At 37.2% G+C, this 16,078-nt stretch overlaps 1 protein-coding gene across 2 annotated transcripts in view; it reads right to left on the bottom strand.

Annotated features, from left to right (window-relative positions):
* The window catches only part of LOC110449268 (alpha-2-macroglobulin-like), a 54,873-nt gene that overhangs the window by 28,683 nt on the left and 10,112 nt on the right, over positions 1-16,078 (bottom strand). For both annotated transcript variants that reach the window (XM_021496022.1, XM_021496023.1), the window contains exons 12-21: positions 15,394-15,618; positions 14,134-14,293; positions 11,010-11,140; positions 10,296-10,475; positions 9,494-9,643; positions 8,123-8,231; positions 6,715-6,782; positions 6,018-6,111; positions 4,157-4,313; positions 894-1,122 (exon numbers count right to left, since the gene is read on the bottom strand). In XM_021496022.1, coding sequence (XP_021351697.1) covers positions 894-1,122; positions 4,157-4,313; positions 6,018-6,111; positions 6,715-6,782; positions 8,123-8,231; positions 9,494-9,643; positions 10,296-10,475; positions 11,010-11,140; positions 14,134-14,293; positions 15,394-15,618 — 1,503 coding nt within the window. The remainder of the gene's footprint in view (positions 1-893; positions 1,123-4,156; positions 4,314-6,017; positions 6,112-6,714; positions 6,783-8,122; positions 8,232-9,493; positions 9,644-10,295; positions 10,476-11,009; positions 11,141-14,133; positions 14,294-15,393; positions 15,619-16,078) is intronic.

The following is a 16,078-nucleotide window of genomic DNA, read 5'->3' as shown; positions in this document are numbered from 1 at the left end:
GTCTTGAGAAGAAGATTTTTGAAATTTCAGTCAATTCAACCCTTTTTGGCCCCACCCATCAGCCCCGGGGGGTCAGTCAGGGCTGATATGTGCATACCATCAAACTGCTATCCAATACAGATAATGCTAACCCAAATTGAATTACTTCCAATGGCAATTAAACAAATGTTGGTCCAAAATGTGATTTCCCTATATAAACTATAGTAAAGTTTACCCCCTCCCCAGAGGGAAACATGAGACCACAGGGTCATGAAATTCACAATTTTTGTAAAGCACCTTAAGACCCTTCCATCTATGAAGAGTGTTTGATTCTACCATATCTGGATCTTGAGAAGAAGATTTTTGAAATTTTAGTCAATTTTACCCTTTTTGGCCTCACCCCTCAGGCCCCTTGGGGCTGGGGACCATATAATTCACAATGTTAGTTGACCTTTGGCCATGGAAGGTTTCTGCAAAATTTCATTGAAATTGGTTCAGGGGGTTTGGAGAAGTTGAAAATGTAAATTGTTTACGGACGCACGACGGACGCTGCCGGACAAAAGGCGATCGCAATAGGTCACTTGAGACTTTGTCTCAGGTGACTTAAAATCTTCTTGCTTTTTCTAAACAAGGGCCATTACTTCGTGAAAAGGGGAGATAATCCAATGAAAAGTACTTTACGCACATCTTCAAGATGCAAGGATTGTTATCAGCAAATTTCATTGAAATCTGTCCAGTAGTTTAGGAGAAGTACACGGTACTACATTGCGTCTACAGACGGACGGACAACCTGATTCCAGTATACCCCCCTAACTTTGTTGCGGGGGGTATAATAATATACAATATTTGATATGCATGCAACACAGTCTTCTAGGTTTAACAATAATATACAGGGGTGTATAGTGATTACTTACAACAAGACATTCTTTGAGGTAGTTGAAGATGGTTACAGTAACTGGCACAGTCTCTCCTCTAACTGCAGAGTAAGGCAGGGTGAAGGACAGGAAGAAAGGCTGGAAGGCGGTGATGGTTGCTAGGGGCGAGGTCCCGATACCAACCTCAGTGTTGGCACAGATGGTGTTGCCCACCCATTCAGTAATAGTGTGAGGTAGAGTTCTGGTTAATACCACTTCACCGTCATCTCTGTAACAGACAAACCATCAACAGTAACACAACCACTCAGAACAAAGGTAGCAAAATAATCTGACATCATCAGTGACACAAAAACACCAGACATGACAGTAACACAGCAATGCCTGACATCATAATAAACACAATAACCCATTATGTCAACAGTAACACAATTACCCCCGACATCATTAGAAACACAATAACCCTGACATTATAAGGGACACAATAACCCTGACATTATCAGTGAGACAATAACCCTGCCATTATCAGTGACACAATACCCCTGACATTATCAGTGACATAATAACCCCTGACATCATTAGAAACACAATAACCCTGACATTATCAGTGACATAATAACCCCTGACATCATTAGAAACACAATAACCCTGACATTATCAGTGACACAATAACCCTGACATTATCAGTGACACAATAACCCTGACATTATCAGTGACACAATAACCCCTTGTGTCATCAGCAAAATAATAATGCCCCCAACATTACAGCAACACAATGACATCATCAGAAACAATATTGCTGACATCATCAGGAATACAATTGCATTTACCCCTTGGTTGTCAGTAACACAATAACCTCTTGTGTCATCAGGAACACAATAACCCATGGCAGCACGAGTAACACAATAACCCATGACATTAGTAACAAAATAACCCATGACATCAGTAACACACTAACCTGACATCATCAGTAACACAATAACCTCTGACCTCACAGTAACACAACAACCACTGACATGACAGCAACACAATAACTCCTTATATTGTCAGAAACACAATTACCCCTTATGTCATCAGGAACACAATAACCAATGACATCATCGGTAACACAATAACGTAACATCATCAGTAACACAATTACCCCTGACATTAGTAACACAATAACTCATGAAATCATCATTAACACAATAATGCCTGACATCATCAATAACCCAATAACCCCTAACATCATCAGTAACACAATAACCCCTGACATTACAGTAACACAATTACCCACGCCATTAGTAACACAATAACCCCTGACATCATCAATAACAAAACAATGCCTGACATCATCAATAACACAATAACCCCTAACATCATCAGTAACACAATAACCCCTGACATTACAGTAACACAATTACCCACGCCATTAGTAACACAATAACCCCTGACATCATCAATAACACAACAATGCCTGACATCATCAATAACACAATAATGCCTGACATCATCAATAGCACAATAATGCCTGACATCATAAATAACACAATAATGCCAGACATCAAATGCCTGACATCATCATTAACACAATAACCCAGGACATCATCAGTAGCACATTAACCCCTGACATTACAGTAACACAATTACCCACGCCATTAGTAACACAATAACCCCTGACATCATCAGTAACACAATAACCCCTGACATTACAGTTACACAATAACCAATGACATCATCAGTAACACAATAACCCAACATCATCAGTTACACAATAACTCCTGACATCATCAATAACACAATAATGCCTGACATCAAATGCCTGACATCATCAATAACACAATAACCCCTAACATCATCAGTAACACAATAACCCCTGACATCATCAATAACACAACAATGCCTGACATCATCAATAACACAATAATGCCTGACATCAGCAATAACACAATAACCCCTGACATCATCAGTAACACAATAACCCCTGACATCATCAATAACACAACAATGCCTGACATCATCAGGAAAACAATAACCCCCCACATCATCAGTAACACAAAAACCCCTGACATTACAGTAACACAATAACCAATGACATCATCAGTAACACAATACCCCAACATCATCAGTTACACAATAACCCAACATCATCAGTAACACAATAACCCCTGACATCATCAATAACACAATAATGCCTGACATCAAATGCCTGACATCATCAATAACACAATAACCCCTAACATCATCAGTAACACAATAACCCCTGACATCATCAATAACACAATAACCCCTGACATCATCAGTAACACAATAACCCCTGACATTACAGTAACACAATTACCCACGCCATTAGTAACACAATAACTCATGACATCATCAATAACACAACAATGCCTGACATCATCAGGAAAACAATAACCCCTCACATCATCAGTAACACAATAACCCCTGACATTACAGTAACACAATTACCCACGCCATTAGTAACACAATAACTCATGACATCATAAATAACACAACAATGCCTGACATCATCAGGAAAACAATAACCCCTCACATCATCAGTAACACAATAACCCCTGACATCATCAATAACACAATAACCCCTGACATCATCAGGAAAACAATTGCAATAATCATTTATGTTGTCAGTAACATATTTACCCCTTACGTCATTAGGAACACAATAACCCATGACATAATGAGTATAACAATAACCCAAGACATCATCAGTAACATACACAATATTCAAGTAGTTCTAAGTCATCTGTGACAAAGAATCAAACAGGAGGGAAAAATATTCAGGAAACCCAAGATACTAGTACATGTTATATATATATATATTTTTTATTATTCTTACAAAACATCACTATAAATACCTACCCGATACACAGGTTTACAAATGACTATCATTATTATCACTAATCAGTTGTACTCTATGTAAGCTTATGGACAAAATATCATTACTAACTCTTTTTCTCAGAAGGAACCCACAAAAACACTGACAATAAAAAATATCCATTGCAAAATATTGATGGAGTCTTATTCTTGTTACAGACATATTCTTCATTTATTCTTTTTTTTTCCAATTAGTTTAACATTCCAATTCTTCCAAATGATCGCTGAATTAAAGTGACACATTGCTATCCATTTAACATACCCCACTAGCTCTATATCCCATAACCAAGTCTCTGGAAAATAGCTTCTTATAGCTACATGTTTGGGGTTTGTAACTGCTGAAGTTGTAGGCATCCCTGGGACTGGGGCCATACCAGGCCGCGGGACTATGAAAATAAAATAGACGTATTCAGAAAATAGAATTGTACCCTATCAACTCCAAATCCCATAGAAATGTCTCAGGAAAAAAGCTCCGAGTCTTGGTTGTCTTTTTATCTGCTTTAGCACCAGCAGCCACTGGGGTTTCAGAATCATACGCTATTTCGTCGTCTACATCCGGAGCGCCCTCCAATACACTGCCTACGGCTACAACACAAACACACCTAGTCTTGAATCTGTTTAATGCACAATGGTAGTTCACAATATTTGAATTTACTGTTTTGATAGCATACTGCTTTTGACTACCATACCTAGAATCAGTTGAATTTTATAACTTTATGAGTTTCACTTACAATAGAAAAAGGATTTGAAAAAGTTATACCTCTGTTTCCCCTATGAAATCCCTTTATCTTTAGACTAGAAAAAGGATTTTAAATGTTTATCCTTTATTTACCCTATTTGGGCCCCCTCCTCTGCCCCAGGGAGGCCACACCCTTCTTTTACAAAAAAACCCCTTCTCTTGGCCTAATGATGCTCCAGACCAAATTGGGATGAAATCCCTTAATATCTATGGTAGAAGAAGGATTTTAAAGGTTTACCTCTATTTCCTGTAGTTGGCCCCATCCATCTGCCCCCAGGGGGGCCACCCCCACCGTTTAAACAAAATAGATTCCCCTTGGCCAAAGCATCCTCTTGACTAAATTAGGATAAAATACCATTATCCTTACACTAGAAGAAGGATTTTAAAAGTTTTACCCCTATTGGGGCCCCCTCCTCTGTTCCAAGAGGGGCCAAACCCACCGTTACACAAAATTGAGCGCCCTTGGGCCAAGGATGCTCCAGACCAAATTTACCGTAAAAACCCATGTAATTTGCCACTTTTTTTTCAGAAATTTAATACTCAAAGTGAGGGGTGCGCAGATTACATAGGTATAAGCAATTTCAAGTTTTTTTCATGAAAAGATCGACGATTCTGGCAGACTGCCATCTTGGCCACAAGATAATATCCCTTGGTATACGGAACTCAAAGACAAACGACGATCAACACATTTATTTATATCAAACATCAATAAAAGATACAATTGATATATACGGTGTTGTTACCTGAGTTTATGTGAAAAGTATTATTAAATAGGTACCTGTTAACAAAGAAAGTTTAGCCAAATTCCTATGCCAGAGAATCGCCGATCAACTTACGTTTCAACATCTCGGTGGGTTTTCCCCATACTATTACGAAAATGTAGTTATTCAATTTAAGCTCCGTTAGTTCTGTTAGTTTTTTTTTTAAATCGCAAATTACATGGGTTTTTACGGTAGTCAAAATCCACTAAGCCGTCGTCCAGGACAAGTAGCGTTTTAAAGAAAAAGTTGATAGACAGACGACGACGTTATTCTGTGTGTCTTGGCTATCGAGAAGAAGAAGTTTGAAAGTTTTATCATATTTGACTCATATGACCTTGAAAGTTGGTCAAGGTTATTTATTTGAAAAGAGTTGATAGCTAGTCATCTTAGCATGCTACTGGCTAAATTTATATATCAGCGCAGGACCAATGGTTATTCAGAAAAAGTCATTTAAAGAGAAAAAAAATAGAAAATGTCTGCAAGACATAAATGCCCCCGCTCATGGATAGGATGGGACGGGACAGACATTGGCAACACTATATGCCCCCCCATTTATGGCGGGGGCATAACAAAATTGATGCCTAACACATAAAAAATGCCGCACCATGGCATCAGCGCTTGTGGCCGTTCAGACCAAGTGAGCGAACATAAACTTAACCAGCAGATTTAGGCCAAAAAAGTTAAATTCAAAACATGTTGAAATTTAAAAAACAAAAATCCAAACTGTTTTCAAATCCACAGCATTAATGCTAAAACCCTAAATAAACTCTAAGCAAAGAATCAGCTTACCAAAGTTTCTATGTATAGCAACTGGAATTCTTCTTCTACGAGAACAAGGTCGAGTTTCCAAAGTCAAATCTGTGAACACCACCATGTCAAGATCCTGCAACATATATAACATCATCAAGCATCGAAGCCTCTTAAAGGCTATTAAGTATGAGAAAATTTACTATGTGTGATTGATAAAATACACAAGGAAGTACAGTCTTGTCCCTCAATCCTTCGTAATGATAGACTTAAGAAGTTAAACAATAGGCCTAGAGGGCTTGTATTGCTCAACAGGATATAAAAGCAATCATGACAAAATATTCTCATTAAAGATAATATGGCAGTACTTCCCCAATTTGGGCTCTGCATCTCAGCCCATAGAAAAACAGTGCTCTTCTTTATATATAACATTTGACACCTGGTCCCAAGAATACTTCATATTGCATTTGGTTTAAATATGATCAACTGGTCAGGAGGAGTAAGCTTTGGGTAAAATGCACAAATCCTTGTCTGCAACTTGCCATTCAATTCCAAGTTGAGCTACTAGATAAATATTTCTTACACCCCTTTTTTGTCCAAGACAGTTTTATCACATATGAGCAGAAATGAGAGAAAATTCTGTACCTGTCAATCTTTTCCTTAATTGTAGTACTGACAAGATATTGATGTATTGTTCATGTACACATGATCACATATAATACACATAATACATACTTACCCTGAAAGCCTGTACAGCATCTACTGTGTTGGTATCATAGGCATAATATCCATAGTAATATCTGGGCACTGCAACGTAATAAAGCAGAGTCGAGTCATCAATGGGAGAAAACAAAATATCAATTAGCTGTAATAAGCTCCCCCTTAAATAAAGCTCCCCTCAAAGTAAGTGTTCTGTGTACCAAGTATCAATCTAATTAGTGCAGTACATTGGAAGAAGTAATCTGAACAGATAATTTTAAAACAAAGGGACATAACTTCGTTAAATGTAGGGTAACTCCAATTGATATCTCCTAAATGTAAGTGTTGTGTGTACTGAGTACATGTATCATTCAAATCAGTACAGTACTTTGGGAGGAGTAGTGTTAACAATGTCACATCTACAGACAGACAACCCGATTCAAGTGTAACCCATCCCTTACCACCATTTTGTTGCAAAGGGGGATGGGTATAATTATTTAAATGTGTTCAATATTGTGGTTTATTCCTTAATACCCGAAAACAATCTTAAGGCAGCATGTTTCATCGTTTACAACATCATCAGAGGTGCCAACAGTTGCGTGGGTAAGCATGCTGTTGTATGGTCCTGACTGCCCCATGTTTTCCCCCAACAGTTAAATGTCCATTTTAGGCATTTATATAGGTGTGGTTTGCACTCCTCTCCTCTGTGGTCAACTTACATCACATACGGCCAAAGCTATATCTAATGACCTGGGACCGCGTGTATAAAACATCTCAAAGCGGAAAGTTTCAAGCAATGTGTTGTCTATGGGAAATCTGAGACTTGAGGAAATCTCAAGAGTTGAGATGTTTTATACAAGTGGAACCTGTTACCTACATAGGGCTTACAGTGTGCCTTACTGACATTTTTTGCTGGAGTTTTGTCGATAACTATACTAAGTCTTGTAACAGGTAGACTGACACATGTCTCCACAGGATGAATCACCATAAGGATCTCATGACAAAGATAGCAAACAACTTTTACAGCCACTTCCATAAATTCAACAACTTTTGTTGTTCACTTTATGGAGTTATAGAGCAACTCCTTTTTCAAATTTTACTAGCTGGTACGAAATGATCTACAACAATGCCTGTCACACTTACGGAGAGATTATAACAAAGAGTGCTAATTTGGTTGGTTTAAGTCAGTTTGGTTAGCTTTTTCACTGCTATATAACATAGGAATTTACAGAGAAAAGCCTCCAGTCCTTTGCGATAATATGGAGCTTTATGATTGATATGGAGTAGGATATGGAAAAGGGCATATGATAACCTGTAAGTATAAATATTAACTCATTCACCCCTAAAGTTTCATAATGAACTATTCCGACCTTTGAATTGGAAGAGTTCAAATGTGTCTGCAGGGGTGAATGAGTTAAGGAACTATTGGGGTCCACTTTTATACATACTGTCCTCTGTGTTTTCTGGTTCTGGCTGTGGAAAGTTTTTTTCGCAGTATTCCTGATCATCACCCCAGTATCCATAGTAAAAGTACGGGTTTTCTATCATACTGTATATCTGGAGGAACAAACAGACATTTACAATACAACACTGGTTACATTTACTTATATCAGAACTTAATAAGAATAACTGCTGTTAACATTTATGTTGTTTAGAATGCTGTAACATTGAGTGCTACATTTAACTCTATCATAAGTACATTGGATATTTCACCATATATAGCTACCTCTGATAAGTGTATGGTGTATGGCAATAATTGTATTGGATAAACATGCAATACTATCTCTGATCGCGATGGTGATAACTATAAACATGCAATACTATCTCTGATCGTTATGGTGATAACTATAAACATGCAATACTATCTCTGATCGCGATGGTGATAACTATAAACATGCAATACTATCTCTGATCGCTATGGTGATAACTATAAACATGCAATACTATCTCTGATCGCTATGGTGATAACTATAAACATGCAATACTATCTCTGATCGCTATGGTGATAACTATAAACATGCAATACTATCTCTGATCGCTATGGTGATAACTATAAACATGCAATACTATCTCTGATCGCTATGGTGATAACTATAAACATGCAATACTATCTCTGATCGCTATGGTGATAACTATAAACATGCAATACTATCTCTGATCGCTATGGTGATAACTATAAACATGCAATACTATCTCTGATCGCTATGGTGATAACTATAAACATGCAATACTATCTCTGATCGCTATGGTGATAACTATAAACATGCAATACTATCTCTGATCGCTATGGTGATAACTATAAACATGCAATACTATCTCTGATCGCTATGGTGATAACTATAAACATGCAATACTATCTCTGATCGCTATGGTGATAACTATAAACATGCAATACTATCTCTGATCGCTATGGTGATAACTATAAACATGCAATACTATCTCTGATCGCTATGGTGATAACTATAAACATGCAATACTATCTCTGATCGCTATGGTGATAACTATAAACATGCAATACTATCTCTGATCGCTATGGTGATAACTATAAACACGCAATACTATCTCTGATCGCTATGGTGATAACTTCATCACCAATGACGGATTATTTTGTTCTGCAATTAAATATTTTACAATTAATCAAATTCTTTTATTTTCTGTGGGAATATTATTCTTGGAGAAAACTTCTATAAATAGCATCAGCCAAACCAATCAGAGCACTGATCATGAAGTGGTGTGAAGTTTTGAAGTTTCATAATCTGTTATTAAATCAGCAACAAAACTACATTTATGAGGGTGATTCTTACCCTTGTGGATCTTACCTTTTCTGGAGTTAGTTGATGATTTCCACCCAAGAGGTTAATACTCTTGTCCACAACCCCAATGGAACAGAAGGACCCTGCCTCAGCTTTGACGCGGATCGTTGCCTCACTCCCAGGGTAAGCAGTCTTGGGTTCAAACCTCATATCCACCTTAACATGTACGGTAAGGGTTGTAGTACAGCTTCTAGACATTCATGATGTTATGAAGTACAGATACAAATGTATGCCTCAAGATGCACTCCTGCTCTTCATTGAATTTATTTGTAATCACATGTGTAAAATACAATCCTATCTCCACAACAATACAAAGTAGATGACTATCAGGCCTAGGTCAACGTTCTGATTTTTAAAGTAGGTCATGGTTATTTTTATGAGGAAACTTCAAAACACTCCAGTACTTACTGACTAATTATCAAGACTTGTGGTCTTTTGGTCATTAATAAAAAGAAATAGTTTTATTAAAAATCAATTTAGGATATGCCGCTCTATGGCATAAACTCACTTTGCTCTTGGGACCAGATGAGCTAAATATCAAACTCTGATGTAGTAGGCAAAATAAACTCTGTACAACCCATTACAACTTCTTTCCCTTTCACTATTCCGTCTTTGCGTATTGCAGTTATCTTCTCTTGTGAGCAGGTGTGAGAAAATTACGTCTTTTTCTCAAAAATTGATGACGTTAATCTCAAAAACAAATGATGTAACAATCAATACCTGCTCACAAGAGCAGATAACTCTGCAATACGAAAAGACGGAATACAGTGACAGAGAAGTTAAGTGTTTCCTATGTTATGTAACCTACCTTGTTGTTGAAGCACTGCTCAATGTTAAATGTGATACTATCTGCCACCGTTTCCATGTCTTCACGTATGTAGTACACGAGGAGCTTGGCATTCGGTGCCATTTCTGCCACAATAGGAATGTGTAGGGTGAAGGATGCAATATGTCCCATTGGCTCTGTTTCTTCCTCCTCCTCCACCTCCTAGAAATCACACAATTATCACATTGTTCACTGAGAAACTTTTGCTTGGGCTTTCTGGAGCTAAAGAATACTGGCCTATCCTATTAATTTTGTCTTCATAAATAAATGTACAGAACAAATAAAACAGGAAGCACTATATAGGTTCATAATGTACACCAGAATTTTAATTTAAATAAAAACCTGTTCATTTTTTGTGATATTGAAAAATAATGGGTCAATTGTTTAAAGTGGTTTTTAATGTATTTGAAAAATATTTCTGTAATGTTTGATTAGGAATCATCAAAGTTGTAGACATTTTAAACAATCTGATTTAACTGACAAAGTCAATTGTGATCGTGTAACAGAGGCATTTGGCAAAAGTTTTGTGTAACCTCCTGAAGTCTAAAACAACCAATTTTCTTGATTAAAAAGTCATCCCTAACATGAAGTCCATTAAAGTAAAGATTCTGAAAAAGAATTCTCTATATTTATGATCATAGCTGTGATAACAAGATTTCTGGACAATAGATGAAGTTTGAGTAACACCATACAAACCTCTGTTTCCGGTTCAGGTTCTGGTCCTGGTTCTTCGGTCAGTGGTCCTTCAATCTCTGGCTCTGGTAATTCAGTTGGTTCAGATTCAGATGTTGTATTTGTCCCATTTACAAGCACAGCAGGAACTCTTACTGCAATACAAGAGTAAAAAAGTCTATAAAACTGACATATTTTAAACTCTTGGAATAAGCCCCTAGTTTGGGGACATATGCCCAATTATAAGGCAAATTTGTTATCACAAAACTAGTTTTGGTTTCGAACTGGTTCTGTAAACTTTCTATTTTTTAATAAGGTTAACAAGGTTTTAAACTGAAACTGGTTTTTCATTTGTTAAAGGCGAACCAAAACCAGTTTGGAAAACTGATCAAACCACACGAGGATATCATCCGTGTCATCGTCATCACTGAGAAACATTTGAAGTATTAGTGGTGACCAGCCACACATTTGTTTTAAAACGATGTTTTATGTTAAACCAAATATTTGTTTGAACAATAGTAAAACTAAAACCAGTTTTGAAACCAAAGCCGAACCAGTTCTAAACTGAACCTTTAAACCAAAACTAGTTTTGTGATAACAAATACACCCATAGTGCTGGAAAATAAAAAAATGTTGAACTTTATTTGTTGCCTAGTTAGTGCTATCCCCAAAATCAATAGAGATATATATCTCTTCCAAAGGGGCAAAATCCATGCAAGTATGGTATAAATTAATACATTTTTCAACAGATATCCTCTATTTTTTTTACATTTTAACAAAATTTATATCGATTTATAACTCCTGTGACCTTCGCATTTGACCTGGTATTCTCAAACTCAACTGGGATCGTTTTCTTGTCAAGGGGCACCAGTAAACTGTTTTTAGACCTGATTTATTATTCAAGTGATAACATTCTAAAACCCACATTTCATTAATATAATTTCAGTCAATTTATTATCACTGTGACCTTGACTTTCATTTGTTGACCCCAAAATCAATATGCCTTTTCTCTTCCTCCGGGAACATCATTCACCCAAAATAATTTTTGGAAAAATTTCAGTCTATTTATAGCTACTGTGACCTTGCCCATTGACCTAGTACCAGAGTTCCTGAAACTTAACAGGGATCTTTTTCTTCCAAAGGGATATCAGCCATCCAAGTAAAGTTTAATCCGACATATTGTTCAAAAGACAATACCCTGGTATTCTTAAACCATGGAATATGTGAGGAGGTCTATGATGCATACAATGAAATATATGATTAGGTCTATGGTGTGTAAAAACCATGGAATATATGAGGAGGTCCATGGTGTATACAAACCATGGACTACAAGAGGAGGTTTATGGTGTATACAAACCATGGAATATGAGGAGGTCTATGGTGTATATAAACCATGGAATATATGAGGAGGTCTATCGTGTATACAAACCATGGAATATATGAGGAGGTCTATAGTGTATACAAACCATGGAATATATGAGGAGGTCTATAGTGTATACAAACCATGGAATATATGAGGAGGTCTATGGGGTATACAAACCATGGAATATGTGAGGAGGTCTATGGAGTATACAAACCATGGACTACAAGAGGAGGTCTATGGTGTATACAAACCATGGAATAGATGAGGAGGTCTATGGTGTATACAAACCATGGAACATGTGAGGAGGTCTATGGTGTATACAAACCATGGACTATATGAGGAGGTCTATGGTGTATACAAACCATGGACTACAAGAGTAGGTCTATGGTGTATACAAACCATGGAATATGTGAAGAGGTCTATGGTGTATACAAACCATGGACTACAAGAGGAGTTCTATGGTGTATACAAACCATGGAATATGTGAGTAGGTCTATGGTGTATACAAACCATGGACTACAAGAGGAGGTTTATGGTGTATACAAACCATGGAATATTAGGAGGTCTATGGTGTATACAAACCATGGACTATATGAGGAGGTCTATGGTGTATACAAACCATGGATTATATGAGGAGGTCTATGGTGTATACAAACCATGGACTACAAGAGGTCTATGGTGTATAAAAACCATGGAATATGTTAGGAGGTCTATGGTGTATACAAACCATGGACTATATGAGGAGGTCTATGGTGTATACAAACCATAGAATATGTGAGGAGGTCTATGGTGTATACAAACCATGGAACATATGAGGAGGTCTATGGTGTATACAAACCATGGATTATATGAGGAGGTCTATGGTGTATACAAACCATAGAATATGTGAGGAGGTCTATGGTGTATACAAACCATGGAACATGTGAGGAGGTCTATGGTGTATACAAACCATGGACTATATGAGGAGGTCTATGGTGTATACAAACCATGGATTATATGAGGAGGTCTATGGTGTATACAAACCATGGATTATATGAGGAGGTCTATGGTGTATACAAACCATAGAATATGTGAGGAGGTCTATGGTGTATACAAACCATGGACTACAAGAGTTCTATGGTGTATACAAACCATGGAATATGTGAGTAGGTCTATGGTGTATACAAACCATGGACTACAAGAGGTCTATGGTGTATACAAACCATGGAATATGTGAGAAGGTCTATGGTGTATACAAACCATGGACTACAAGAGTTCTATGGTGTATACAAACCATGGAATATGTGAGGAGTTCTATAGTGTATACAAACCATGGAATATATGAGGAGGTCTATGGGGTATACAAACCATGGAATATGTGAGGAGGTCTATGGTCTATACAAACCATGGAATATGTGAGGAGGTCTATAGTGTATACAAACCATGGAATATATGAGGAGGTCTATGGTGTATACAAACCATGGAATATGTAAGGAAGTCTATGGTGTATACAAACCATGGACTACAAGAGGTCTATGGTGTATAAAAACCATGGAATATGTTAGGAGGTCTATGGTGTATACAAACCATGGACTACAAGAGGAGTTCTATGGTGTATACAAACCATGGAATATGTGAGTAGGTCTATGGTGTATACAAACCATGGACTACAAGAGTAGGTCTATGGTGTATACAAACCATGGAATATGTAAGGAAGTCTATGGTGTATACAAACCATGGACTACAAGAGGTCTATGGTGTATACAAACCATGGAATATGTGAGGAGGTCTATAGTGTATACAAACCTGGAATTAACCGAGGGGGTCTGTAAAAAGGGCGTCTGGGAGGAGGAGTGAAGTCCTCAAGTTTCATTGACTCTAACACCGGGTTCCTCTCTACAGCATCATGTCGGAGGAAATGGTGGTGCCTGTGGCTATGGTAAACAACATGTCGCGAGGACATTACCTGTTACAGATAAATAGGTAAATTGATTATCCAATATATATGTGATGATAACAGTGTTAACAGTTTATATGGTACATTTGTATTCACCATTACATTAATCAAATCAATCTGTGTAAATTATTGCCAATTTGTGCTTCTTACTGCCTAATTGTGCAACTTACCACCTGTTTGAGTAACTTTCAGCCATGTAGCTAACAACTTTTGTGCAACTTAATGCTTATTATTGTGACCCAACCTCAATTAAATTAATTTGTAGCCTAGATGTGTAAGTCACAGCCAATCTGTGTGTTTATTTCTGGTTGTGCATTTTGTGGTCTGTAACTTCTTGCCAATTTGTTTATCTTATTTGTAGTTTGTGTAACTCCGAGCTTACAGTTTGTGCTTGGATATTCTTCTTGTAAATTCAACTTACAACTGGAATTTAACATAAATTATATAGCTTTCAATGAATTTGTGGATTTTACTTTATTCGTTGTGATACTTGTTTTCAATTTGTGCATTTTAAAATTAAATTTTTGAAACCTGAATTAAATTTCTAGATTTCATACTGAAATTGAAGATTGCATCTATCTTCGATTATATAGGAAATTTATGGAACTTCCTGCAAATTTTCAACTTCAAAGGGGAATATGATGATCTTAATACCAAATTTAAAACTGGGTTTTCTAGTGAATTTGGGGATGTAGCTGCCAGGCGGGTTCCTACCAGAATTATCTTGCAAAATACCAAACTACAACAATCCAGCTCAAAAGGACAAATTAAACATGCAACAAAAATTATCATATAATACGGTATTGATCACAAATAATCCCCTTCCTCACTTTGGCAAATGTCCTAGGAACAGGGTGGGTGCCTGCAATTAAGCCCCCTTCCTTATTTGGTCTGTTATTGAAGTTAGTTAGCACGATACAAAATCCTTGTAAAACTTTATATACTGTCACAAATTCTGATATTACCTGGGTACGGATGGTTTGGGATACACTGAAGGATATGTAAAAAGGAATTGATGTTTGATGAGGGAAACAGAACGTTGGAATGAATGTTGGTGGTAAGAAAGGTGGCCAAAAAAAATGAGCTGAATAAGTTGTTAAATTCCCTACCATGTAGTAGAACTTGTAGGTGGTGTTGGCCTCAGTGGTGTACATGACATTCACATCAAGCATCTGACCACAGCTGGCAGTGGAACTGACTCTCTCTATATGCATGTAGCTGTTGGATGGAGAATACCATCGCCTGGCAGATAGGTAGCCCTGGGGCTGGTACAGACGATGGGAATTCATGGTCATGTAGTAGTCATAGGTCCTCTGGTACCGGGGACTGTTAGCCTGTAGGAAAATACTTAAGTTTTACATAACGTATAAGTCATAGCTCCTCTGTTAGCCTGATCAAGGGAACATCACATGATCAAGTAAAAGGAACATCACATGATCAAGTAAAGGGAACATCACATGATCAAGTAAAGGGAACATCACATGACCAAAATAATGGAACATCACATGACTTAAGTAAAGGGAACATCACACGACCAAGTAAAGGGAACATCACATAACCATGTAAAGGGAACATCATATGATCAAGTAAAGGGAACATCACATGACCAAGTAAAGGGAACATCAAATGACCATGTAAAGGGAAAATCACATGATCAAGTAAAGGGAACATCACATGACCAAGTAAAGGGAACATCATATGACTTAAATAAAGGGAACATCACACGACCAAGTAAAGGGAACATCACACGACCAAGTAAAGGGAACATCACATGACCAAGTAAAGGGAACATCA

This window comes from Mizuhopecten yessoensis, unplaced genomic scaffold, assembly GCF_002113885.1.
Source record: "Mizuhopecten yessoensis strain PY_sf001 unplaced genomic scaffold, ASM211388v2 scaffold4541, whole genome shotgun sequence".
Lineage (NCBI taxonomy): Eukaryota > Metazoa > Mollusca > Bivalvia > Pectinida > Pectinidae > Mizuhopecten > Mizuhopecten yessoensis.
Note: the sequence above shows the minus strand (reverse complement) of the source record. Positions and strands in the feature narration are given on the sequence as shown.